Source organism: Podarcis raffonei, chromosome 2 (assembly GCF_027172205.1).
Source record: "Podarcis raffonei isolate rPodRaf1 chromosome 2, rPodRaf1.pri, whole genome shotgun sequence".
NCBI classification, from domain to species: Eukaryota; Metazoa; Chordata; class Lepidosauria; order Squamata; family Lacertidae; genus Podarcis; species Podarcis raffonei.
This window is the reverse complement of record NC_070603.1, coordinates 36,735,779-36,761,275: the sequence shown is the minus strand read 5'-3', so window position 1 is coordinate 36,761,275 and position 25,497 is coordinate 36,735,779. Positions and strand designations below refer to the sequence as shown.

The following is a 25,497-nucleotide window of genomic DNA, read 5'->3' as shown; positions in this document are numbered from 1 at the left end:
CCTCTTTGTTGTTGTATTACTGGGTGTTTACGAAGGCATGGTACCAATGAATTGATAATAAATATTGATATGCAGCTGAGCTGGAGTTCTCCCACTGACTCATGTGTTCCTGCATTGGTCCTGGATGCGTACCAAGTTTTCTGTCCCTTCTTAAGCAACAATAGTATGCAGCTCTTTAGAGGTTCTGATAAACCATGAAAGTAGACATAAGACAGAGTGGTCCCCTTGATAGCCTCAATATTTAATCCGCCTTTAAAAGAAAAAATTAGAGGAAGCAGTTTTTCCACTTTGCTTGCAGAAGGTCCTCACAGGTTTAATCCCTGGCATCTCCAGTGAGAGCCGGGAAGGATCCTGCCTGAAGCCCTGGAGAGCCACTGCTAGTTACTGCAGACAATACTGAGAAAGGTCGGACTCTGTATAAGGCAGCTTCTTGTGCTTCTTCTTTTGGGCTTCAGCCCAGGAGTTCTGTAGGACCCTGACTCCTGTTTCTTTCCCCTCCTATCAGGCTGACTAAATAATCCAATTCAACATGGCGGACAGTGACAAGAATGGGACCAGGCGCTCCAGTACCAGCAGCAGTCGCCTACAGAGCAAGAAGCCCCCAAACCTGTCCATCACAATTCCACCCGTGGAAGCAGCCGAGGATGTGAACAGCCAAACAGTGGTATGTCTGACTACAGTTTTCCCTAAATGCTTACGGGCCTGTTTCATGTCTATGGTTACTTGAGATGGAGAGGTGTCTGTTAGTTGCTGTCAGGATCTTGAAGTTAAATCTGATTCCGCCACACCTGCCAAATTGCTTTTGCCCATGTGCTGTCACAAGCTGCAATGTGACCATGGATATTTAACCAGTGCATTGGCACTTAGAGAAGCATCCTTTGTGGCTTCTATGTAGAAATCTAGACTGCCTTTTCTGGAAGCTCAAAAAAGATTGTGTGCCACCTCAGGCATGTGGAAAGACCCCTCTCTTTTGGGGACTGGGACTAAATGGACCCATGGGGTTCAGGTATAGCTCTTGCATTTTATGGATACACATTATGACTTGGGGAGGAACATCCTTCCCCAAAACAAATAACTGTCAGAGATTACTGGCCAGTTGAGTTTTCTTAAAAATGCACCTTCACACCATGCTGTGTTTGAGCCCCAGATATTCTCGCTTACACTCACAGCACCTTTGAGGTAGGGGAAAATAAGAGTCCCTTCCTGAATCAGTGAGGAGCAGACATCCTTCATGAGCCCTGCTTTGCCCTAAGTTCCAGCAAATTTCTTTTTTACTCCAAATATTCAATCAAGACACTTCCTGAATGTTACTAATAGTGTAGAACCTTCAGCCATACCTTAAGTCCATTTCTTTCTCTCTCGTCCACAGCCCCCCCAGTTGTAAACTGCATAAAAAGTGAAGCTTTGTAATCAAACATGCATGATGCTCCACATAGATGTGTGATTTCACATAACGCCCTGCCTCCATACCTACATACCTGTATGCATCTAGCACTATCCTGGCCACCTATCCAGGCTCCCTATCCAAGTACAGTGGTACTTTGGAAGCTGAACAGAATCCGTTCCAGAAGGCTGTTCAACTTCAAAACGTTTGGAAGCTGCGCCGGACATTCGGGTTCCAAAAGAACGTTCGCAAACCAGAACACTCACTTCCAGGTTTGCGGCGCTCAGGAGCCAAAACGTTTTGAGTGCCAAAGTGTTTGGATTCCAAGGTACAATTGTAGTCAAGAAGATTCTTCTGGTTTTCTCCCTCCCTGGTTGAGGAGTGTGATTTGTAGTTATGGGAGCTGCATAACAAGGACAGACCTCAGGATATTGCCCATTCATCAGTTGGGTGTTCTGTGTCTGAATCATATCTTCCTTACAATCTTTCTTTGACTTTAACATTTCTTCTAGCCTCTGAAGAAGAACCCAGTTTATCAGAAGAGTGTGAGCCTCCAAGAGTCCAGGATGAAACGGCAGGACAGCAACTTTGAAAGACATCCTGGCTTGCACAGGCAAACTTCACTGTCCCACAGTATTCGCAAGTAAGGAGATGCCTAGGCCGCCATTTTGGGTTGGGTGGGGGTGATGGCCATGAAAGGTGTTTTTTTCCTTACCTTTGAAGGCATTGAGCAGAGTTACTGCTTGGCGTTCTTGGTTCTCTTGTCCCTTACTTTGAAGGCAGAGTCTGTACTGAGATAATCATGAGCTTTCACAACAGGCCATGTTGTGGACTCCAAAATTTTGCTCATGGTGATAATTATTTTGACAAGAAGAATGCTTCAAAATAAGGTGTTGCTTTTGGGCCTTGCTTTGTTCAGAAGACTTGAGATCTGCTTCACACAAGGAAAGTGGAAGCAGATGCATTTTAAGTATTTTGTCCATACCTCCTTATACAGTGGTACCTTGGGTTACATACGCTTGAGGTTACGTGCGCTTGAGGTTACAGTCTCCATTAACCAAGAAATAGTACCTCGGGTTAAGAACTTTGCTTCAGGATGAGAACAGAAATCATGCTCCGGCGGCCCGGCGACAGCAGCAGGCCCCATTAGCTAAAGTGGTGCTTCAGGTTAAGAACAGTTTCAGGTTAAGAACGGACCTCCGGAACAAATTAAGTACTTAACCCGAGGTACCACTGTACTGCATAAAATGAGACAGACAAATGTCATTTCCCCGCTCTTTCCATCTTATGTACAAGCCATAAATATAAGCCTATGTGTTGGGAATCAGTTATGACTCCCTGCAGTGTATGTATGTTCCTGTGGTGTGCACTTGCTAGAAAAAGACAGGTTGCTGATAATACAACTGATGCTCTTCTCACAGTAGACTTTTTAAATGAGGCAGTGTGTGTATGCTGAAAGCTTTTGCAGAAGTGGGGAGGATTGCCACTCAGGCAATGTTTCCTAAATTTGGGTTTCCTGATGTTTTTGGACTACAACTCCCATCATCCGTAGCTAGCAGGACCAGTGGTCAGGGATGATGGGAAATGTAGTCCAAAAACAGCTGGAGACCCAAGTTTGGGAAACCCTGCACTGGAGCATGTCATTGGGGAAGGGGACAAAAGCAGTGCAGGTTCATGGGGCATCGCAACGTGGATATTTATGTGTCAAGCCACAGGTTAGCTGGTTTGGTTTCTGAGGAATAAGAAGCCATCTCTCCCCCAGAGTCGCTGCCATGCGGAAACCCTCCCAGAGGGCAGCCATTTTGGAAGGCAAGGGTGGAGAGTTTCTGGAGGAAAGATCTTGTTAGACTGGGTGCAGGCTGTTGGCGTCTTCCAGGCAATGTTAACCTGGGCTACTTTGCTGGGCTTCTTCATGTGTGTTGTCCTTTTTCTGTTTCCTACACCCAGGGGAGCAGCTCAGTGGTTTGGAGTCAGCAGCGACTGTGACGGAAAGCGGCAGCATTGGCAGCGCAAAAGCCTGCAGCACTGCAGCCTGCGGTATGGGAAGCTCAAACCTGCCTACCGAGAAATGGAGCTGCCCAGCCAGGAAGTGCCTTCCTTCCAAGGCACAGAGTCTCCAAAGCCACAGAAAATGCCCAAGGTTGGTCACCCCTTGGTGGTGGAGCTGGTTGCCTTGTGCTTCAGAGCACAAATGGATCAGCTACTCCTGGATTTGCTTGTGGGAGCGGAGCTGGATTTAGATCCCAATTTGGATATAGTGCTTGCTGGAGGAGGGCTGGTAGAGCATGTGCCTTGCATGAAGGAGGTCCCAGGTTCCATGCATGGCATGTCCTCTTGAAAGGACCAAGTAAGAGGTGATGTTGAAAGACCTCTGCCTAAGATGCTGCAACGCCACTGCCCATCAGAGGAGACAGAAATACAAGGCTAAATTCTCCAGCAGCCTTCCTTCCTTTGTTTGTTTAGTTGTATATTAGTTGTGGAGGTAGGTGGTGGTGGTGATAATAATAATAATAATAATAATAATAATAATAATAATAATAATATATTATTTATTTATTTATTTATTTATACATGCATACATACCCCGCCCATCTGGCTGGATTTCCCCAGCCACTGTGGGCAGCTTCCAACAAAATATTAAAATACAGTAATGCATCAAACATTAAAAGCTTCCCTAAACAGGGCTGCCTTCAGATGTCTTCTAAAATCTGGTAGTTGCTGTTCTCTTTGACATCTGGTGGGAGGGCGTTCCACAGGGCGGGTGCCACTACCGAGAAGGCCCTCTTCCTGGTTCCCTGTAACTCGGCTTCTCGCAGTGAGGGGACTGCCAGAAGGCCCTCAGTGCTGGACCTCAGTGTCCGGGCAGAATGATGGGGTTGGAGACGCTCCTTCAGATAATACTGGACAGAGGTGAGGCAAGTCACAAGGCTGCTACATGGAGGATAATGGATAATGGCAGCCATTTGGGCTCTTGTTTGGTCTTTCAGATTGTTGATCCCCTGGCCCGAGGCCGTCCCTTCCGGCACCCGGATGAGATGGATCGCCCACGCACTCCACACCCTGCCCTGGCCCCAGTGACCCCTGGCGTCATGTCCTTGACATCGTTTGGCAGCGTACGGTCCGGCTACGGCCGCCTTCCCCGCAGGAAGAGGGAATCGGTGGCCCATATGAGTTTCAAGGCAGCTGCAGCTATAATCAGAGTGAGTTGTTTTGTTTTGTTCCACTCCTCTTTCTTTACTGCTGTAGAAGATGCTTTTTGTGTGTGTGGGTGCTGCTTCCTTACCCCTCTTCTCAGCAACAGTACAACCAGATATCTGAAAACACGGGGAGTTTGTGTTGTCCTTCTTCAGAAGTTTCAATTTGGGTGAAAAACGAAATAAAGAGAAATCCTAGTATTCTCCAGTTCTTTCCAAGTAATCTTATTCCTTCTGATATCATGGCTGTGAAGCTCCATGCGGGATAAAGTTTTTTGAGTGGGTTGGGCTTTTTTGTGTGTGGTGTGGAATAAAATATGATATATGTCCATATGAAAGTATGTCGTAGGCCCACCCCAACACATGCTTTTTAAAGGGTAGAATGGTATCATAGTAATCACCGTGAGCAGAAAAGAAAAACTTGTTTTGTAGGATCAACACAAGCTCCTACTTCGCAAACAAGGTCATTGATAATACTGTACATTTAGCTGGCAAAATGTGCTAAATTGATACCAAATCCTAATTTCAGTGAGACCCCGAGAGCCAGTGATCGTTGGGCAGAATCCAGTGTTGTGCAACTGCACTTCCACTCAGACAATGGAGCTCCCTTTTTCTTTTTAAATAGTTGTTATAATTTCAACCCTTCAGAGCAGATATTTGAGAGCATGAGGGGAAGCCCAAAGTGCAAAGATAAATCCATTCTGCTTGTGCACAGAGAAGCATTAGACTCTAAGGCTGGAATTAACCCTGCTTCCCTAGAAGTAAGCCCCATTAAATTCAGTTTGACTTACTTCTGAGTAGACATGATTAGGATTGCACTGTTAATCCTTGGGGTGGGCGCATTGCTTGGCATCTCCAAGCCCTTTTTTCAACTTTTAAATTCAGAACTTAAATAGACTACTCCAGATGGCATGGGATGCCAATGCCTTTTGATTCTGAACTTTCAAAAGTAAGTTGGTTGTTGTTGCTGCTGCTGCTGCTCTTCTGTGCTGTTTTTAGTGTCAGACTGGTGGATCTTTTCAAAACACTCTTGCTTTCAATCAACCTTTTAGAAGCATTGGAAATCCTGACAGACGCACAGCTATGGATTGTGACATAATCCCGTGATCTGCCAACATGAGCCATTAATTAATTAATTTTATTTGCTTATTTGAAGCATTTCCCCTCTCCCCCCCCCCATACACAAACATTGAAAAAGCAGTTTACAAACCATCCATAAGAAGATAATAAATCAGAAGAACCACCAGATGATGCTGTTGTATGGCTCAGAGGAAGTGAGGCAGGCTAGGACTGAGAACAACCGCCTTGGAAACCATTCAGTATTAGTGCTTGGTTTTTCTCTGTGCAAAGCTACCCTCCTGATATTTGTGCAATTGGCTTGTATCCCAACAGTCTGGCTGAACAGGATGCTGGTGTAGCTGTGTTGCTCTTGTGTGTCGTTCTCAGTTAACCCATATTTGTAGGTTCAAGAGTCTCGACGTGAACTCTTCACCTTGCCCTTTCCATCTTCAAAAGGGCAGCACCCCAGTAACGAACACCAGGACCTCTTGACTATTAATAGAAAGTGTTTCGAACTTGCTCACTCACTGTTCCAATTTGATTTCTCTGAAAAGGGACGTTCGGTTCTGGAGCCCTCAGCACCGAAGCGGAGGTGCAACAAGCAGAGCTTTATGTATCCCAGCTTCATGGATGAGGATGTGGTAGATGGCATGGATACGTTTGACTCCTCGTTCTTCAGCAAGGCAAGCATGGTTCCATGGCCTCCCTGCTCCACCCCTTCCCAAGACACACCCCCCACCCCCGCTTTGATGATGTCTCAGGACTACCACCACCACCATAATCTCTCATGGGGAAAGAACTGCGACCATTTCTCAATGAAGCCCCTCTGTTGGCTGTAGGAGGATCTTAGCTTTACTGAATCCCCGCTCCCATCCCTCCCCTCTTGCCTAATGGGATGCCGAAGCTGTTTTCTTCTTTCATATTCATGTACTGCTTTTTCCCCATGGAGCAGCCACAGTGCATTCACTGAAACCAGCCAGCTAAAATAATGCAACATTTAAGCAATTGATCCATGTGTTGTTGTTAGCCACAAATCTTCCCATCATCTGTTAAGATGGACTTAATTGACCAATGTCTGGAACGTGTGCATGTTGTTTCCTGTAACTGCCTGCAATGGTGCTGCAGCTAGCATTGTTCCAGTGGCTCTCATAAAGTTGGGCAACTATGTCGGTCATTTAACAAGACTGAGTCTTGTTCTTGCCAACTAGACAATGACAAGCAGAGGGTTGTTTCCAGTGAGACTTCCCCATCTCCCCTCAAAATCTGCTCTGGAAGCTCCTCCAACCCTCTGGAACAGATTTTGAGGATGTGTGGGGAGCGGGGGCTTCAGGGAGAAGTAGAGGAGGGGGAAAGTTCCATTGCACAAGCAGAAGTCTGTTGTTCTGATAGAAGCAGTGTTGGATATAACCCAACATTTCTGTATCTCTTTCTTGCAGGTTGACGCTCATGATGAGTTGTGCTCCATGCCAGATGATGTGTTTGAGTCCCCACCGCTCTCTGCCACTTACTTCCGAGGGCTTCCTCAGCCAGAGGATGGCAAGTCACCTGATGCTGAGCAGCCATTTCAGTAAGTCTTGGGTTCCGCTTCAGAACGGCCCCAAGATCTTCATAGCAATGCATTTCTGCAAGTCTCTTCAGCCTGTAGCCATATCTAAGAGATTGCCACCAGCAGCATTGCATGGAAGTGAAGGCAAACATTTATCCTCAATGCCTACAGTGCGATGGTTGGCTAGCCAAGAAACTGCCTCTTTGGAGGTGGCCCCCCTGATTGTGGAATCCTCTTGCCAAAGAGGCTTGCCTGGTGCCTGCTTTGTCATATCAGAAACAGCAACCCCCCCAAAAAGAAAGATCTGGGGGATGGGAATGGGGATGTAGGGGAGGCAAAACAAAACCACATTTGATGCCTGAGCAAATGGGTGCTCTCCTAAAATACAGGAGAAGAAACCCACCCTCTATATTTATGGGGGGCAGTGGTGGGGACAGAAGCATTTTAAATCATTGGTATTCAGGAATGGTTCAGTTTGGGCATCTGTGCTGCTTCCGTACTTCAAATCACATAAGCCCTTTCTTCTCTTTCAGGCGGGCAGGACCTTCTCGGGGTCTGCCAGCGGTGGCAGCTGGTCCAAAACGGGGAAAGCGGATTGCTTCCCGGGTGAAACACTTTGCCTTCGACCGCAAGAAGCGATACTACGGGCTGGGAGTGGTGGGCAAGTGGCTGAACAGGACGTATCGGCGGAGCATCAGCAGCATGGTGCGCTCCCAGCTGGAGCTCACGGACAGCCACAGGTGAGAGCATGACTTGCTCACTTAAAGCATGCTGCCGCCGTCACTATAACCCATCATCTGCTTGCAGGAGTCTGAACAAGGCTTTGACCATCTTGCAAAAACCCTCCTGGTTCCACAGTGGTTCCTTTTTTCTTTTTTTAAATGACAAGGAACATAACTGCATCACCTCATTGGTTCCTAGCTGCTGTGCATTCCTTCAGTTCTGTATGTCAGATTAGATGTGTCTTTGCACGTCTCAGGCAAAGTCCTTCAAGGTGTACATTGCTAAGAGTATTTTGTTAATGAAAGCTCTTCTAGGAATAACCATGGCCTGTGGTGCTTGTCTCCTCTCCCACTTTTTCTTCCATGTCGTGACTAGACCCTACTTCACCTACTGGATCACCTTCGTCCATATCATCATCACCCTTCTGATCATTTGCACCTATGGGATTGCTCCCATTGGCTTTGCCCAGCATCTGACAACAGCATTGGTGAGTCTTAACTATGTGAATGGCATTCTACAGTACTGTCCTTTAAAAAGCCTCAGAGTGGCTAATAACAATTAAAAACATCAGATCACTACAATGCAAATAATTTAGATGGGCCTTTGGTGTGATCCTGCAGGGCTGTTCCTAGTCCAGCTGAAGAGATTCACTTTCTCCATTTGTGGGAAACCAATTGATTAGTGGTTACAGTGACCTTGTTGAACGTTGACAGCTGCCAGTCAACCAATGTTGGCCTGCGGCAGCTGGGAAAATTAAGAATCTGATCCACTGGCCAGATCCAGGTCCTCACCCCTGCCATAAAGAGTCTGAGATCTGAGATAACATTGACCTCTTAAGGAAGTATATCCATAATGAAGGAGTCACCACTTAGAGTGCTCTGCCTCTTTTACCAGCCAAGTATTAGACAAGCACACATGCAGTTGGTGGCATTCTGCAATATACCCTGGACCCAATCTTCTTAGGACTTGAAAGGTCAAAAACAGCACTGTGGATTGTACCTCAAAACTGTATGGCTCCCAGTGTAGGGCTTTCAGCACAGATGTTATGGTTTTTCTAAAACTAGCTGCAAACGACAGGCCAAGTGCTGGCACATTTTGGAGTGGCTGGCATTTCCAGAGTCTACCAAGGCAGCCCTCTATCAAGCAGAAACAAATAGCAGTGCTCTCTGGACTCCCCCTCCCAAAATAAAACATGGCCTGTGAGTTTCATTAAGGTGGTTGGCTAAGTGTCTGCGGATTTGTGGTTGAAGACAAAAGACGGCACATCCATCACATTCAGTATTCATATTTATATTTGATTGTGTTTTCATTGCTTCTTTTAATTTATTGTATTACAGATTTAACCCTATGAAATTCAAATTGTAACACAATAAAATGTGATCTGCAAGAAATACAAGAAGCAATTAAAATCATACAGCACCTAGCACTGTGCACTACAATTGCTGCCACAGGCAGAAAAACCATTTAAGTGGTCTGCCAAGATCCTCAGCAATTTTCAAGTTGCCCATAGAGTGGGAATCACTGCTGTAGAGTGAACTGGCTATCTAGGAGTCAAAAGCTTTGCAAAAAATTGCAACTAGAAATACCAGCATATCTAAACAGAATAACTTGACATTAAACAAGCAAGAATTGAATGTATCCTGCCAGATGTGTGACACTGTGGTCACAAATGCAGTTCAGCTAAAGTTTTGGGTTAGGCCTCCTTTAGCTTGGCATGGAATCCCACCTGCCTTCCCTGATGGCAGAGCGGGGAGAGTCCGATCTGTCCTTTGTCTCTGGGTGCTTGCCCCATCTCTTAGCCAGGGAATTTCTCTGCTGTGTCTACAGGTGCTGCGAAACAAAGGCGTCTATGAGAGTGTGAAGTACATGCAGCAAGAGAACTTCTGGATTGGCCCAAGCTCGGTAAATGTTGTGCTTCTGTTTCGTTTGCCTTGTTGAGATCATGCTGTTTAAAGGAAATTCAGTGTACAGCTCTTCAGAGTGCCTTGAATCATCCACACCCCCATAAAGCTTGCCTTACACTAGACCGTAGCTTGTCTGGAGTGAAATGAAGCATGATTTGCTGGTTTGGACAGAACACTAAACCAGGGATGTTGGATTGTTTCTCCTGTGTGCTACTAGGGAGGAGCAAAGTGACCTAGAATAACTTTGGCTTGCCTTGATACAGTGGTACCTCGGGTTACATACGCTTCAGGTTACAGACTCCGCTAACCCAGAAATATTACCTCGGGTTAAGAACTTTGCTTCAGGGTGAGAACAGAAATTGTGCTCTGGCAGCACGGTGGCAGCAGGAGGCCCCATTAGCTAAAGTGGTGCTTCAGGTTAAGAAGAGTTTCAGGTTAAGAACGGACCTCCGGAACTAATTAAGTACTTAACCCAAGGTACCACTGTATATGGATGAGGCCGACATGATGCCAGGGTGGCAGCGTTGGCGTTGAGAAGTTAGTCTGCCAAACTTCTTTTTCATTGTGACTCTCCCCGCCACCCCTTTTCGTTTCAGATTGACTTGATCCACCTGGGAGCCAAGTACTCTCCCTGCATGAGGAAGGACCAACAGATTGAGAAGTTGATCCAGAAAGAGAGGGATCAAGAACGCGAGTCAGGTTGCTGCGTCCAGAATGACAACTCTGGTTGTGTTCAGACTCTGCAGGTGGACTGCTCAGTGAGTGAAATTGCGTCAGGGTTTCTCTGGTAGCAGCAACTAACTCCTTTAAACGTTCGCATAATATTTCAATCTGTGGCTTGATGGCCCTGCATTAACGTTGCCTTTATCTGTCATGCCATGAGAGGTCTCAGTTCTCTGGATGATAAGGCAGAGGGGCACTACTTGAGTAGGAAAATGCCCCTTTGCCATCAGTATTGTTTGCTCACATTTTGGATAAATTGCAATTTATGTGACCAGCCAGAGCCCAGAGAAGTTAATGATTGCTTCAGATTTACAAAACCGTTCATAGAATGGCGCTGTGGGTTAAACCACAGAGCCTAGGGCTTGCCGATCAGAAGGTCAGCGGTTCAAATCCCCGCGACGGGGTATGCTCCTGTTGCTCGGTCCCTGCTCCTGCCAACCTAGCAGTTCGAAAGCACGAAGTGCAAGTAGATAAATAGGTACCGCTCAGGCAGGAAGGTAAATGGTGTTTCCGTGTGCTGCTCTGGTTCGCCAGAAGTGGCTTAGTCATGCTGGCCACATGACCCGGAAGCTGTACGCCGGCTCCCTCGGTCAGTAAAGTGAGATGAGCGTCGCAACCCCAGAATCGTCCATGACTGGACCTAACTGTCAGGGGTCCCTTTACCTTTACCTTTATGTCTTATAATTGGTATGTTTTGGCGGAGGCAGGCCTGAGGTAACACATTCTCAGTGATGTCCCCAGCCGTTAAGAAAATATTTCCTGTGTCAAGTGGAACATTTGTATGAGCAGGCCTCTCTGGTGGGATTCTGCTCCTTTGAAAAATAAAAGTGTGTGAGAGAGAAATGAGCACTAATTATGTATGTACGAGTGAGAGAGAAATTTAGAAAGCCGTTTCTTTGTTTCGCGCATAGGAAACACTGGCTACTTTTGTAAAGTGGCCGGATAATTCACCAGCTTTTGACCTCAACAATTCCAGTCGGAAGAGGATTTCAGGAGCTGTGTGCGCTCAGGATCCCAGGTAAGAAGGGGCATGTGGAGGGGGGGAAGAGAGGGGATACATATGTTTAGAGCTGTAGTGGAGCTGGGGGAGGTGATGCTGTGTATGGTAACCCCTCATTACTTGTTGGCTATCTGTCCCCCAACAGGACTTGTGAGGAACCTGCTTCAAATCTGCCACACATCTGGCCTGATGACATCACCAAGTGGCCGGTAAATATTCCTTCCTTCCTTCTTTAAATTGTTTGGCACAAATTTATCTTGCAAAATATTTGTACGGTGCAAACAGAGGTGGATGCCCTTTTAGAAACTTTTGCCGAGTGTGGGCGGGGGGGGGGGGCGCACACACACCACACACACACACACACACACAGAAGTGATTTGTTTATGACTGCCATGTTATCTAATGCAAAGTCCAAGCTGCTTCATGGAGACTGCCTTACGAATGGGACAGTCCACTGAGGAAGGCATTGGACATATACTGCATGCAGCTGCATGCATGCATCCCTGTCCATCAAACTCAAGCAAGGAAAGACTTGGGTACGCTAGTCTTTTGCATGGCATGCAAGGCTGAACTTTAACAGAGATGGTCTTACTGAAAGACAAAGGTTTGAGGTTTGAGATTCCCCCTTTATTTCCAGATGCATGGAGACGTGGATGAAGAGGGAAGAAGGCTGTAGCTGTGCATTGTGTGTGTGTGTGTGTGTGTGTGTGTGTATTTTAAGGAATGTATTTACATGTGCACATACAGTGGTACCTCTGGTTACGAACTTAATTTGTTCCAGAAGTCCATTTTTAACCTGAAACTGTTCTTAACCTGAGGTACCACTTCAGCTAATAGGGCCTCCCATTGCCGCCGCGCTGCTGGCACACAATTTCTGTTCTCAACCTGATGTAAAGTTCTTAACCCGAGGTACTACTTCCGGGTTAGCGGAGTCTGTAACCCGAGGTTTTTGTAACCCAAGGTACCACTGTACACGCAAATGCACACGCTCAAACGCCAATCTCTTCTTCCATTTTCCTTCTGCCTTCCAGTGAAATGGATCCTAAATCTTTCTGTGTGTAGGATTATAGACTCTAGTAAGCTTTTTAAAAAAATCACAGCCCAGGACTTGGTGATATCATGATTCACACCCCTAGATACATGGACATGTTCCACCTAGTTGCTGTCAATTAAATTTTGGACAGAAGATAAGGTAGAAACACTCACTGTAGTTAGGTAGTACCTGCTAGAAGGATAAACTGTGGTGTTCTCATGTTCTCACCCACACTTGACTAATGACTCATGATGGCTGAATCCTGGTTTGGTTGATGATGAAATGGTACTACTCAAACCTCTTTTATTCCTCTCTGTTGTAACCCACACCAAACTAAATACTGTTGGTAGACGGTATTGTTTGTTGCTATGTTATGCATTTTTGGGGGGTGTTTTTTCTATTGCAAACTGTCCTGTGATCCTCAGATGAAGGGAGGCATAGCAATTTTATGAGTAAATAAGCAAATTTCTCCTAGCAAATCTTTCCGCTTGGTGATTGCCTGTTGGAAAATAATGTGCTCTGGCTGGAGGACTAGTCATGAGAAAATAGCTAGGGGTCTTAGAATCCCTGAACCTGAGTTTATACTAGATGTGCAAACAATTTTAAGAGGACTGTTGGTTTAGGACAGGGACAGGAGAACCTCTGCCCCCTACCAAATGTTGTTAGTCTCCAACTCCCATCAGCCCCAGACAACCTAGCCCATTGTCAGGGGTGATGGGAATTGGAACCCTGCATCATTGGATGCTTTATGGGCTCCTAATCTCTGGTTTAGGATATCCTCTTGTTTGTGTTCCAATCTGTCTGTCGCCTGGTAGGTCATTGTAGTAACTGACAGTAGTGGTTAAATGATAAAACTGGCAAGTATGCTGAAGGTAAATTACACATGGATTTACTTAAAGCCTTTTATTCTAATTGTAAACCTTTTATTTACAGATATGTACTGATCAGGCCAAAAGTAACCACACTGGGTTGTTACATATAGACTGTGACATCAAAGGAAGGCCATGCTGTCTTGGAACCAAAGGCAGGTAAGTACTCACGTCTCATGCGGCCCTAAGTGATGGTGTTAGCAGCCACAGACCTGCCTGCTTCTCTTATTTGGGTAGGAACTTGCCTTTGATCCAGTCAGCTTCCTTAGCAATCCTAGGTCAGTTAAGGGAAATTATCCTTTCTTAACATGCTGAATTACAAAGGACACTCAGCAACGCCAGAGCTGAGCTTTTAGAAAGCTTGTATCGTCAGAATCCTGAGATCTAGCTCCTTAGGTTTAGGTAGGTAAAAGAAGAAATAATTTCAACTTAGGAGTCACCAATGTTTTTTGGCCAGTGAGTAGATTTGGAATTTTGAGGAAGTGGCATGGGCACCAGTCACAAAATGGCTGCCATGGGGTGTGGTAAATCCAAAAAGGCTGCTGTGGGGGGGGGGTGGCATAATGGCCTGTGTAGGAGAGACTGAGCAGGGAAAGCAAACAGTCTACTTTGGATTGTTAAGGGGATATTAACTGAGACTTTCCACAGGAACTAAACCCCTATAACGACATTTCTCTCTCTTTGTACTAGTTGTCAGATCACTACTCGAGAGTACTGCGAATTCATGCATGGCTACTTTCATGAAGAAGCAACTCTCTGCTCACAGGCAAGTAATGTCCCAGGGTTTGTAGGTGGGAAATCCTCTTAAAGTTCAGCCCCTGCTTGAAGTTAATATGACCACTTACATGCTAGGAAAGTCCAGTAAGAAGGTGAACGAGCATCAATTCCATCACAGCAAAACTGGGTTCAGAGGGTTCCATTTGTCTACATGCTTTAATGCTCTCTCTCTCTCCCCTCCCCTCCCCCCAGGTACACTGCATGGATGAGGTGTGTGGCCTCTTGCCGTTTCGGAACCCAGAGAGTCCTGATCAGATTTATAGACTCTGGTTGTCCTTATTTCTTCATGCAGGGTAGGTGAGAAGATTGTGGGGAGTGCAGTGCCTTGGGTCTGAGCCTTTTGGGCTCTGTGGCTGGTTTTTTGTTTTGCCTGTCAAAGCCTTTTCATTGAAGCTTTTATATTCCACACATTTTTCAAGACCTTGTGCAGTTATTTTCTCCCCAGCACTCTGCTGCGTTGGTCAGTCAGGCAGAGAGATGGTGGCTGTGAATGATTAAGAATTTGAACCCTGGTCTCCCCAGTCCTTGTTAGACACTCTGCCCAGTGTACCACTCCAGCTGATCACTGGTTTCAGGTGCCTTTGGCCCTGCCTTGCCTGTCAAGCTGCAAGGAATAGATTGAAATCTGCCTGAATTTCTTTTGCATTAGGAATCTCAGGCTCTAGAGACATTCCACCTTCTAACTTTGTTTCTGTGACACCGCATCCTTCCTGGATTCCTGTTCTGTTATTATAACTGACACACCTGTTTCTGTCAGTCTCACCCAGACAGTTTAAATGGGACAATTCTGGTTGTGGCCTGGATTTATGGTCTTGGGTTTATTGCTCAGGACTTTATCTTGCAAGGATGCCTAACCTATCCTTGGGCCTTTGCCCCCTTCCCGACCCTCTAAATTTGACCTTTGATTCTGTGACTGAGTCCTGGCAACGTGCCCTGGCAAACTGTCCCTTTTTGAATATTGACTTCACAACCACTTGCACAAATCCAGGGATGTTTCTCAAATTGCCAAAGGCCCATAGATAGATAGATAACTTTATTCGCATTAGCCAACGACCATGGCAACATAAAACAAGCAATATATAAAAATAAAAAAGACAGCAATGGGTAAAAATGGCAATCAAATGACCAAGATTATCGTTCAGATAGTGGCCCTTAATCTCATTGCACCCTCGATAAACCTAGCAACCTTTGCTGTTGTCTGATCATTTTGATCTGATAAAAGAAAGAACAATGTGGCCTCAGATGGGCAGCCTGGGATGGTAAGAGTGGGGTAATGATCTCATTCCCCAGATCTTTATAAAGGGGACAGGACAGGAGAACATGAGCCACTGATTCAAGATTGCCAAAGGCCCATTTAGCATGACGGACATTACTTGTGAGTTTTTCAGATAAGAGCGGAGGAAGGAATGCTGTTGCGATGCCAACTAGGAGCTCAAATGCAAAGCATCCGTCTGTCTTTGCCCTGTAGGGTTATCCACTGCCTGGTGTCGGTGATTTTTCAGATGACAGTCCTCAGGGATTTGGAGAAGCTGGCAGGCTGGCATAGAATCTCCATCATTTACATCCTCAGTGGCATCACAGGCAATCTGGCGAGTGCCATCTTCCTTCCATACAGAGCAGAGGTAAGTGCCACCTTCATGCAGTGGGGAGGTTAAAACCCCCTTTTTGGAGAGTAACTAAATAGTGAACTCCTTATCTGAGCAGCAGTTCTTATGGATGCACTCTCAAGAAGGAGAAATCAGCAGGCTCTGGCTGGCTGGCTAGCTCAGGGGTCAACAAACTTTTTCAGCAGGGGGCCAGTCCACTGTCCCTCAGACCTTGTGCCCCACAAATAACCCAGAGATGCATTTTAAATAAAAGCACACATTCTACTCATGTAAAAACATGCTGATTCCCGGACCGTCCGCGGACCAGATTTTGAAGGCGATTGGGCCAGATCTGGCCTTAGTTTGCCTACCCATGGGCCAGCTGGACCAATTGAATGAGAGCACTCCATACAGCAGCATTTTGTCTTCATGTGACTTCCTCTTGTGTGTGACAACCTAAGTAGAAAATGCCCCAGCTGTATTCAGAACTGGGCATGCCCATGGAATCAGAAGTGCCGGAAGACCTAAAGCCTGCAGCCCTGCAGATGTGGTAGGACTACAACTCCCATCATCCCTGACCATTTGCTATGCTGTCTAGGGGTGATGGGGATTTGGAGGCCCTTGAGATCTGGCAGGCTGCAGGTTTCCCCCATCCCTATGTTTAAAGGGAAGGGGGTTCGATAAGTCTGAGCAGCCGGCAAGAATGCCTTTCCTCTATACAACAAGCACTGAAACTGACAGTGCAGAAATGAGGTTGATAATGAGCAGTGTGTGTGATCCATACGATGCCATTGTGATTTTAGTAAACTGGACATAGGAAGCTGCCTTTTACTGAGTTAGACCATTTGTCCATCTAGCTTGGTATTGTCTACAGTGACTCTCTAGGATTTCAGGCATGTTTCTGGCTTTCTGTGTACAGAGGGAAAGGCCTGTGCATTGGCAAGCATTGAAATATACACTCCCCACTTGATGTCTGGAGACGGGCAGTCCCAAGAGGGCTTGTTTCATTTGATATTTCAGCATATTTGAGTAGGCCTCCCCATAGCTCTCTTGGCCATTATGGAGTCAGTGCCCTCTTCTGCACTCATTTTTGATAGGTGGCTGACGAGTTGCTCCTGACAACCCTTTGAATGCCTGGAAAAGAAAACGCAAAGAAGCGGTGGGGTTGTGCATGCAAGCCTTGCCCCAGCGTTTGCATCGATTTGTGAAGGTCTAAAGAGGGCTTCTATCTAGGAAACCCCCTGTTGGAAACCTCTATGTGCTTGGAAATCCTGCACACTTTTAAGTTGTGTTCATCTGAACGTGCTCAGATGCCCCCTTCAGGCCTTCATCCTTGATGCAGGAAGATCTTGGTGGTGCATGGCAGGACCAGGATATTGGACAAAGCGCACACACACCCTGCACACTCCCTCTGCCCCCACAATTGTTGCTTAGAAATGAAGGTGGACTTTTGTCATCTGCCATGGAAACATCTGGGTCCATTGTCAATCTTACTGTGGAGCAAACTGGCTAATGGGGTTTTAAAAGGGAAATCTGTGAGCTGCATCTGGCACATTGGCCTCCTGTTGCGTTCCCTCGCCTTGGAGGGATTATTTCAGGAGCTGCTTTCCCTTAGATCTATCCTCCCACCTCCTCTGCTCCTCTCGGCCCACGTGAAGGTGATGTTACTGCAGGTGAGTGATGTCATGGCCCTGAGTGAGCTGCCAGCTGGCCAGCTGCCAGCTGACTCCTGACATCGCCCAGGCACGTGAGAGCAAAAAGAAGCTCTGCTTTGGTTTCCTTGAAGATATGAGAAAGGAGATTTTGCAGAGAGTCATAAGCAGCTACAGCCAGCAAGGTGGAGCTATCCTTTTACTCAAGCTTTAAATTTCCCTTCCACGCGATTTGTGTGTATGTGTTCTTGCATGCTCTTCAACACAAAGGGCTCTCAGAGTGTCTCTCAAACCAATGTCAGGTAATAAAGCATCTCTCCAATGTCATGTTCCTCTGGAGCAAAGGTGGTCTGGCTCAGTGTGGTGTTCAAGCTGGAAGGGCCTTCCCCTTGCAGGCAGTGACCAGCTCCTGTGTACCAAGGCTGGGAAAACTCAGGCTAGAGGGGATGCTTGTAAACCTCAAGACCCCTCGTTGTGTCCCTCATGAAACTTCCAGGCTACAGCCTTCCACTTCCCTGCTCCAAACCCTCCACGAGTGCTTTTGACTTGAATGTGTGGTGATGCCCCTTGCTTGACTGGATGGGATGTTGTTGTTGTTTAGTCGTTTAGACGTGTTTGACTCTTCGTGACCCCATGGACCAGAGCACACCAGGCACTCCTGTCTTCCACTGCCTCCCGCAGTTGATAGAGGGGTGTTTATGTGTGTAGGCCTGACCTTCTGTTTGTAGCTAGAATGTACTCTACTGTACATCATATATGTGGCTCCAGTTAGTTTTGCCTCTGACCCCACCCACCCCAGCATGTGGCCCCCAGAAAGTTGTTCATTATGGAATGTAACCCTTGGTATGGGAAAGATTCACCGCCACTGCTATCTATACTAAGACTAAACTCATTGTTTGAGTGCCTATTCAAATGGCATTGTCCATACACAAGGGATATATATGTGTGTGTTTATACTACTCTGAGAGCTCTTTCACAACACACTTGCATGGATGTTGTGGGGTGGGGGGAGTCATCTATGCAATAACACTGATGGTGACTCTTCAAAAATTAGTGTGAATTAGCCTTTAGCTGTCTAGTGTCTTATCAACCCTTTGGAGAACTAATTGCACTTTAATCCTCCAGAGGATGGTGAAAGAAGCTTACAACTGTGGGCTTGTGTGTGTTTTTTTAAAAAAAAAAATAATCCCAATGGACCTTGACTTGAAGATAAATGTGCTTTGGATCAGAACTTTAGACTTCCTGTTTGGAAGAAAGAGGGATGGCAGAAACCTCTGCACCTGCAAAGTGACAAAAGAATATTGTCTTGTACGTAATTTCATTAGAAAGACTTAAATAGATATTCTACGTATGTACGCAATTCAGCTCTCCTGGCAAAAAAAAAAGAAGGCCATTATATGAGAAACTAAGAAGCTTACAGCAAGGTAGATGCTGACAGTGAGGTGTCAGTGCCTCTTTTTGGCTGGCTGTTGTGGACAGCCTCCCTGGTTTTATTCTCTTCAGTCAGATGTGGGAGCGAAGTGATGCTTTAGCAATTGCAGCTGTCTGGTTTCCATGTGCTGGACCAGCACATGCTGGCTGCCCTATTTGTTCACACGTGAGGGTGCCCACCCCGCCTTTTATAGTTGATGGAACAGGCAGGTGGCTAATCTGACGTCCTGACAGGCTCTAAAGGAGATCACCCATCTAATCCCTTGGATCTCATCAGCAGCTTCTCCACCTACAGCCTTGTGGGGCAGCGGCTGCAGCCGGCTGCTGAGTCACTGCAAGCTCCTGAGCCTTCTCCTTCTGAAATAACTCTCAAGCATTGCAGCTTCATTCCATCCTTAGGCACACCAGCCTGGGGGGGCCCACCTTGATAGGGCATTTGCCTGGAAACTGGGATGAGCTAATGCAACCTGTGTGACTTGGTGGTTGCACCAAGGATGGCAGCCCTTGGTGGTTTTAGGGGCTGCCCTATGTTGTTAAGTTCATATTTTAAAAAAGGAATGATCTGCCAACTGGAAACTACCATATAATTGAAGAGGTACCATTACTTGTCGGTGTGGTGTTCATTTTTTGGTTTTTTAAATAATACTTTATTATGCAGACTATTTACAGTCTTCGTATGTGGTACCGTTTTATAGGTACCGTATTTTTCGCCCTATAGGACGCACTTTTTCCCCTCCAAAAATGAAGGGGAAATGTGTGTGCGTCCTATGGGGCGAATGCAGGCTTCAGGAAGCTATCCGCAAGTCTTGCAAGCCCGGCGGGAGGTCCCGCAGGCTCGCAAGGCTTGCGGACAGCAGTCCACAGCCCAAAAGCTCGGGGCACAGCGGGGAGGCGCAGCGCCGCCACCCCGCTATTCCTCGACCTGCTTCTCCCCCCTGCCAGCCCCACAACCTCGGGGGATAGCGGGGTGGCGGAGCGCCGCCACCCCGCTATTCCCGGACCTGATCTGGAGGCTGGCGGGGGGGAGATGCAAGCTTGCTTCTCCCCCCCACCAGCCCCACAAGCTCGGGGGATAGCGGGGTAGCGGAGCGCTGCCACCCCGCTATTCCCGGACCTGATCTGGAGGCTGGCGGGGGGGAGAAGCAAGCTTGCTTCTCCCCCCCACCAGCCCCACAAGCTCGGGGGATAGCGGGGTAGTGGAGCGCCGCCACCCCGCTATTCCCGGACCTGATCTGGAGGCTGGCGGGGGGGGGAGATGCAAGCTTGCTTCTCCCCCCCACCAGCCCCACAAGCTCGGGGGATAGCGGGGTAGCGGAGCGCCGCCACCCTGCTATTCCCGGACCTGATCTGGAGGCTGGGGGGGGGGGAGCAAGCTTGCTTCTCCCCCCCGCCAGCCCCACAAACTTGGGGGACACGAGGCAAGCTGCTGCCCCACGGAGCCTAGAGAGGCTGTCCCTGAAGGCAGAAGAGGGAGACGGAGCGCTCCATCTAACTCTTCTAGCTTGGGGATGGCTGCGCAAACCTGGGGGGGGGAAATAAAATTTTTTTCCTTGATTTCCCCCCAAAAAAGCTAGGTGCGTCCTATAGGGCGAAAAATACGGTAAATGGAGTGTTTTCACCTTCAGTTTCTTAAACTTATCTCTTCATTTGGTTGTCAAAATGAATGGCATTCTAACATGAAGAGGTTATTGTTAATCACTTTGCACAACTCTAGTTCCCCGGCATGAAACTTTTTAAACTGCTAAGCACACACACACACCCCTTTACCAGTACTCTGTGCGCACAGAAGGCGCAAACTCTTGGTGCTTAGGAAAACTGGATGCTGCCACTGGTCTAAATGATTGAAATTTACTCAGTTCACTCTGCTTCTAGGCAAGGAGCTGTACTGGCCATTGTCATTCTACTCCAGCTTCTGTGTCCTCACCAGATGTTGCCCATTAGTTTTGAGGCAATCTTCATGAGGAGTATATATCCTGCTTTTTGACTAGAACCCTCAAGCCAGCTAAGAACTTCTATAAAATACAACAGATACAACGAAAACCACATGCTCGCAAAACAACCAGCCCAGCTGAAATAGAGACATTATAACTCGTAGTATTGTTGTTTTAGTGCTACTGCTACTACTACAAAATCCTGTTATTCACAGGTTTCTGAATTCTGGGCTTGGTGCCAAAATGAAGCAGTGCTACTGCTCTTGAACAAAATTGCAGAAAACATTGCCTTGGCCTTAACCTATGTCCCTCAGGATGTATGGGGCATACTAACCACAGGACTTGCTTCTGCATGTGGTTGGTTGATTGATTGATTGATTGATTGATTGATTGATTGATTGTCTGTATCCCTGAGTGCAGGCAGAGGAGAGCATAGAGTATTCCATTCCTGCAGGACCCCCATCTCCTTTAATCCAGCACTTGGGGAAGGCACAAGGAAATTAAGGCCATTCTGAAGGGCTCCAATCAGCCAAGATGGGCTGCACACTCTTTGCTGAGTTCTAGCATCCCAGCACAATAGCCTGACTTTCATGGGGCTGGTTGGCCCATCCTTTGCCAACTGAGTGGCCTCTGGTTGTTTTGGACGACAACTTCATTGTGCTGGCTGGAACTGATGGGAGCAGCAGGCCAAAATATCTGGCAAGGACTCGATTATCTAGTGAATTTATGGTCCCTTGATTTAGACAAACACACTGTAACCTTGAATAACCTTTAATTTCCCCCTTGTTTTAATATGACTCGGGCCTTTCTCTTTTGCTGTATGAGTTCTAGGGCCTAAACCAAGGTAAAAACATAGCAAAGAACCCCAAGTATGCTTTATTTTGACTTGGCAGTTCTGTGCTCTGCTCAAGACCTATGAGCTGAATTCTGAATATTGGTGTTTCTAAGTGTTGCTCTGATGGAAGGAAAGTTTCAGTGTGACTCTGTCCAGTTCTGTTTGAGGACAGGGAAGGTGGCTTGCACAGTGGGGATTAGCTGCTGAATGATGGCAGAAGTCAAAGCCCATGTGAAAGAAAGTAGGTGATGCAGATTGAGATCTAAACTTCCTTTGTTTTAGGCTACAGGAAATGTTTAGCTCTCATGGTTGGGCAAGATATTTTTGTAAACGTTCGTGCAAAGGGCCTGGCGTTCAGGTAGGGACTGTCAGCCGTACCTGTTTAGCTACGTACCTGTATCTCATGAATTCCAAATGTTGTTTTTAATTATTATTTTTTAAACCCTACGAAAACTCAAATATCAGATTGAGAATAAAGCATGCAATATTTTGCAAAATGACCAACATGCCCTTTGATGCCGAACTTGCATGTTTGGTCCCCCCCCCCAAAAAAAGGGGTTTCTTTAGCACAGATTGAGAAATCTTTTAGGGCAGAACAGAAGGGCCCTGCCATGCAAAACATAACATCATCATCATCATCATCATTATTATTATTAAATTTATATACTGTACACCCTTCATCTGAAGATCTTTAGTGATTATAGTGCAACCTTTACAAAACCAGGATGAAGACTTCCATCCTAAACTCATGTAATAGGGAGAGAATCTAACTAAATTCATAGAATACATATGTTTAAGCTTGTGCTATCTGGAATTGACGCTGGAATTGACACTGGAATTGACACTGCTGTTACCTTCCAGGGCAAGGAAACCTGTGGGCCTCCATATGTTGGATTGCAACTTTTAGCATCCCTGACCACTGGAGTTGATGGCAGCTAGGAATCCAACAACCCCTGGAGAGCCAGAGATTTTCCCCACCCCTCCTTTGGGCGTCAAAGGGTTGGGTCATAAGTACGGCTTATTACAACCCCCAACCTCCCGACTTGTTGCCCTGATGAGTTGCTTTCATCCCGTTTTGTCCTCTGAGCTCTAGCTCAGTGTTCTCTACTCTGAGTGGCAACATCAAGTTCTTAAGCTCTCCTCCCACTGAATGTGGGGCTTTGTTTGTGTACAAATATGTGTCCCACCTGAGACATTTGCTGGTAGAGGCCAAAACTTGCTCTTGGCACTGTGATCTGAGGGATTTGAAACCACAACCCCAGAGGAAATGAAACTGAACCTAGGTTCAAGATCTGAACCTCAAAGTTCTTGCAGTGGAACCAATACTCATTCCCCTTGATCAACAAACCAACCGTTAAGGCTTAATGAGAATAACGGTAAGATTACCATGCAGCACAATAAATCACTGTACTAACAGCTTCTGGGACTCTGCTGCCCATTTGCTTTTCCAGGGTTCTCTGTTGTGGAGAGAGGAGAAAGCCTGGCTGGCCTAAGAGCGGACTGCATCTTGCGTGATTTATTTTTAAGTTTCTTTTTCCTCCTTCCCTCTTCTAGGTGGGCCCTGCAGGATCCCAGTTCGGCTTGTTAGCCTGCCTTTTTGTGGAGCTTTTCCAGAGCTGGCAGGTCCTCGAGAAGCCCATGAAGGCTTTCCTGAACCTTTCTGGGATCGTCCTCTTCCTCTTCCTCTGCGGCCTCCTGCCATGGATTGACAACATTGCACACATCTTTGGCTTCCTGAGCGGCCTGCTGCTCTCTTTCGCCTTCCTGCCCTACATCACCTTTGGCACGATGGACAAGTACCGCAAGAGAGTCATGATCATCGTCTCAATGCTGGTCTTCGTCGGGCTCTTCGCATCTCTGGTGATCTGGCTCTATGTGTACCCTATTAACTGGCACTGGATTGAGCACCTCACTTGCCTGCCTTTCACTGACAGGTTCTGCGAGAAGTATGATCTGAACCAGGTCTTGCATTGATGGAGCTGGGAGGCTGTGGAATGGGGCTTGCAGGAGAGGATTTTAAACTTGGGATACCTGTCGGATGTTGAGCAGCAGTGGAATAGACAGAGGCAACACTGGCAGTCAAAAAAGGCAAAACATCTGCACTTCTCCAGCTTTCCCTGTACCACTCGTGAAACATTCACGCTCCAAGTGCTGAAGCAGAACACCTGTTACCTTTTGCAAAACTCCTAGGTGCAAGGGATAAAGTCATAAGCCAACCTGTCTCTTGTATGTTCCTCTCTGACAGTTCTGGGCACCAAGCAGCCATCATTGAGAGGTATAGCTTTGAAGCAACATCACCCTGTTGGTGTCCGAATTGGGTCAGAGTCTCTTACGAGAGGCTTCTCCACTACAGTGCCTGCAGCGGGTGGCAATCTTTGCTGAAGTTTCGATGTTGCGATAACCACCAACCATTTGGAATGTAGTAGAGAATCTACAAGCTCTGCCTCTTAGGTTGAGTTCCTTTCTATGAGCTGCCAAAGCAACCAATCCCATCCTTCATCCATAGGACTGACTAGGTCCTTTGTGGGATGGAGGCCTGGGAGGCAGTCACTTCAAAAGAGCACTTTAGTGATGAGGCAACATCCTGTTGAACTGCTCGTATTTACCGTCTGCCTGTGTCTATGGTTTCCTACTTGAAGTTCCTCCTTTTATGCAACTCCTGGTTTTTGGAGCCCCTTTCCTAATTGCCTTATGGCACAAGATGGTGCTTGGACTTTGTGGCAATCTTCCCTGCCTTAGTGCCTTTTTGTGGTACTGTGAATTGTACTGTGAAAACCAACAACCTGGTCTTTTTTGCCCAAGGGATATTTTATATGCATTTCTCTTCTCCCCTGCCCCTTCTTTACATTTGCGATCTCTGCTACCAAACACTTTATGGCAAGTAGCGTTGATGCTTTGAAAGAAACCTTGTGCCATCTGGAAGAAGTGCTAGTACCTCGTCCAGTATTTATACGGAGTGAATTTAAATTTCTGTAGCAGACTTGAAGGATAACTTCACTCTGATAAAGAGGCCAGGCTCACGCTGTAGCGACAGATGAGATTGTTGTGTGGAGGGTGGAGGAGGATATTTTTGGTCTAAATAAATTAAATTTAAATTTATCAAAAGCAAATGTGTGTGTTTTTTAAAAATGTGATTTATTTAGTGCCTTGTGTAAACCTTTTAGCCAGGGATGGAAATAGCTTGTCTTGTAAGTGGCCCCACGTAATAGACGTTGGTAAATCTACAAAATGTTGTTGCTTCAGTGACTGACTTTATTTTTAGAATGCATTTATGAAGAAAAAATGTATTAAAGAAACCCCAAACCCTCCCTTTTATTTAATGTGTAATTCCTTGCAGTTCTCTAGATTTAGCAAGTTTTCATGAGATTGCCACCAGAGCACAGGAGGTCCATGGGGTAAGGCCCCATTGCAGGTATATCTAGGTCTACCTACAGCTGTCATTCAGCTAATGTCTGGAAGAGCCCTAGCCTTCTTATGTTGCTCACATTGTCTAACCAGCCACTTCCCAAGTTGCATTACCCTGTGCCCTTGCCAGCCGCCTTCTGTATACCACTCGGATGTCCCTCAGGACCTTCAGCTGATCGCAATATAAGTATTTTTAACTTCTTGCAACCTTTCTCTCCACCTCCCATCAAGGTCTTAAACCTGCCCCATTGCCTGCACAAAATTACATTCCACCATCTTATCACTGCCTGATTTGATTACATAATTGGGAGTGGTGAAGGAAGGGTGTATAAAAAGCAAGACCCTCTTAGAAAAAAAACCTGTTATTTATTTGCTGACTCAACAAAGTGAAAAATGGCATGCAAAGGGTTGTGGGAGGGGGAGAAAGCAAATGCTTTTTCTTGCT

General features: G+C 46.5%; 1 protein-coding gene across 1 annotated transcript in view; it reads left to right on the top strand.

Moving 5' to 3' along the window:
* RHBDF2 (rhomboid 5 homolog 2) overlaps window positions 1-24,955 on the top strand; it is a 62,559-nt gene extending 37,604 nt beyond the window's left edge. Inside the window, exons 2-18 of the mRNA XM_053376018.1 lie at window positions 506-664; window positions 1,897-2,027; window positions 3,332-3,524; window positions 4,372-4,584; window positions 6,192-6,320; window positions 7,074-7,204; window positions 7,717-7,923; window positions 8,282-8,393; window positions 9,734-9,808; window positions 10,407-10,568; window positions 11,445-11,551; window positions 11,679-11,742; window positions 13,500-13,594; window positions 14,126-14,201; window positions 14,405-14,505; window positions 15,681-15,834; window positions 23,202-24,955. Coding sequence (XP_053231993.1) covers window positions 530-664; window positions 1,897-2,027; window positions 3,332-3,524; window positions 4,372-4,584; window positions 6,192-6,320; window positions 7,074-7,204; window positions 7,717-7,923; window positions 8,282-8,393; window positions 9,734-9,808; window positions 10,407-10,568; window positions 11,445-11,551; window positions 11,679-11,742; window positions 13,500-13,594; window positions 14,126-14,201; window positions 14,405-14,505; window positions 15,681-15,834; window positions 23,202-23,621 — 2,505 coding nt within the window. The 5' untranslated portion in view covers window positions 506-529 and the 3' untranslated portion in view covers window positions 23,622-24,955. The remainder of the gene's footprint in view (window positions 1-505; window positions 665-1,896; window positions 2,028-3,331; window positions 3,525-4,371; window positions 4,585-6,191; window positions 6,321-7,073; window positions 7,205-7,716; window positions 7,924-8,281; window positions 8,394-9,733; window positions 9,809-10,406; window positions 10,569-11,444; window positions 11,552-11,678; window positions 11,743-13,499; window positions 13,595-14,125; window positions 14,202-14,404; window positions 14,506-15,680; window positions 15,835-23,201) is intronic.
* Window positions 24,956-25,497: the final 542 nt, after the last annotated feature.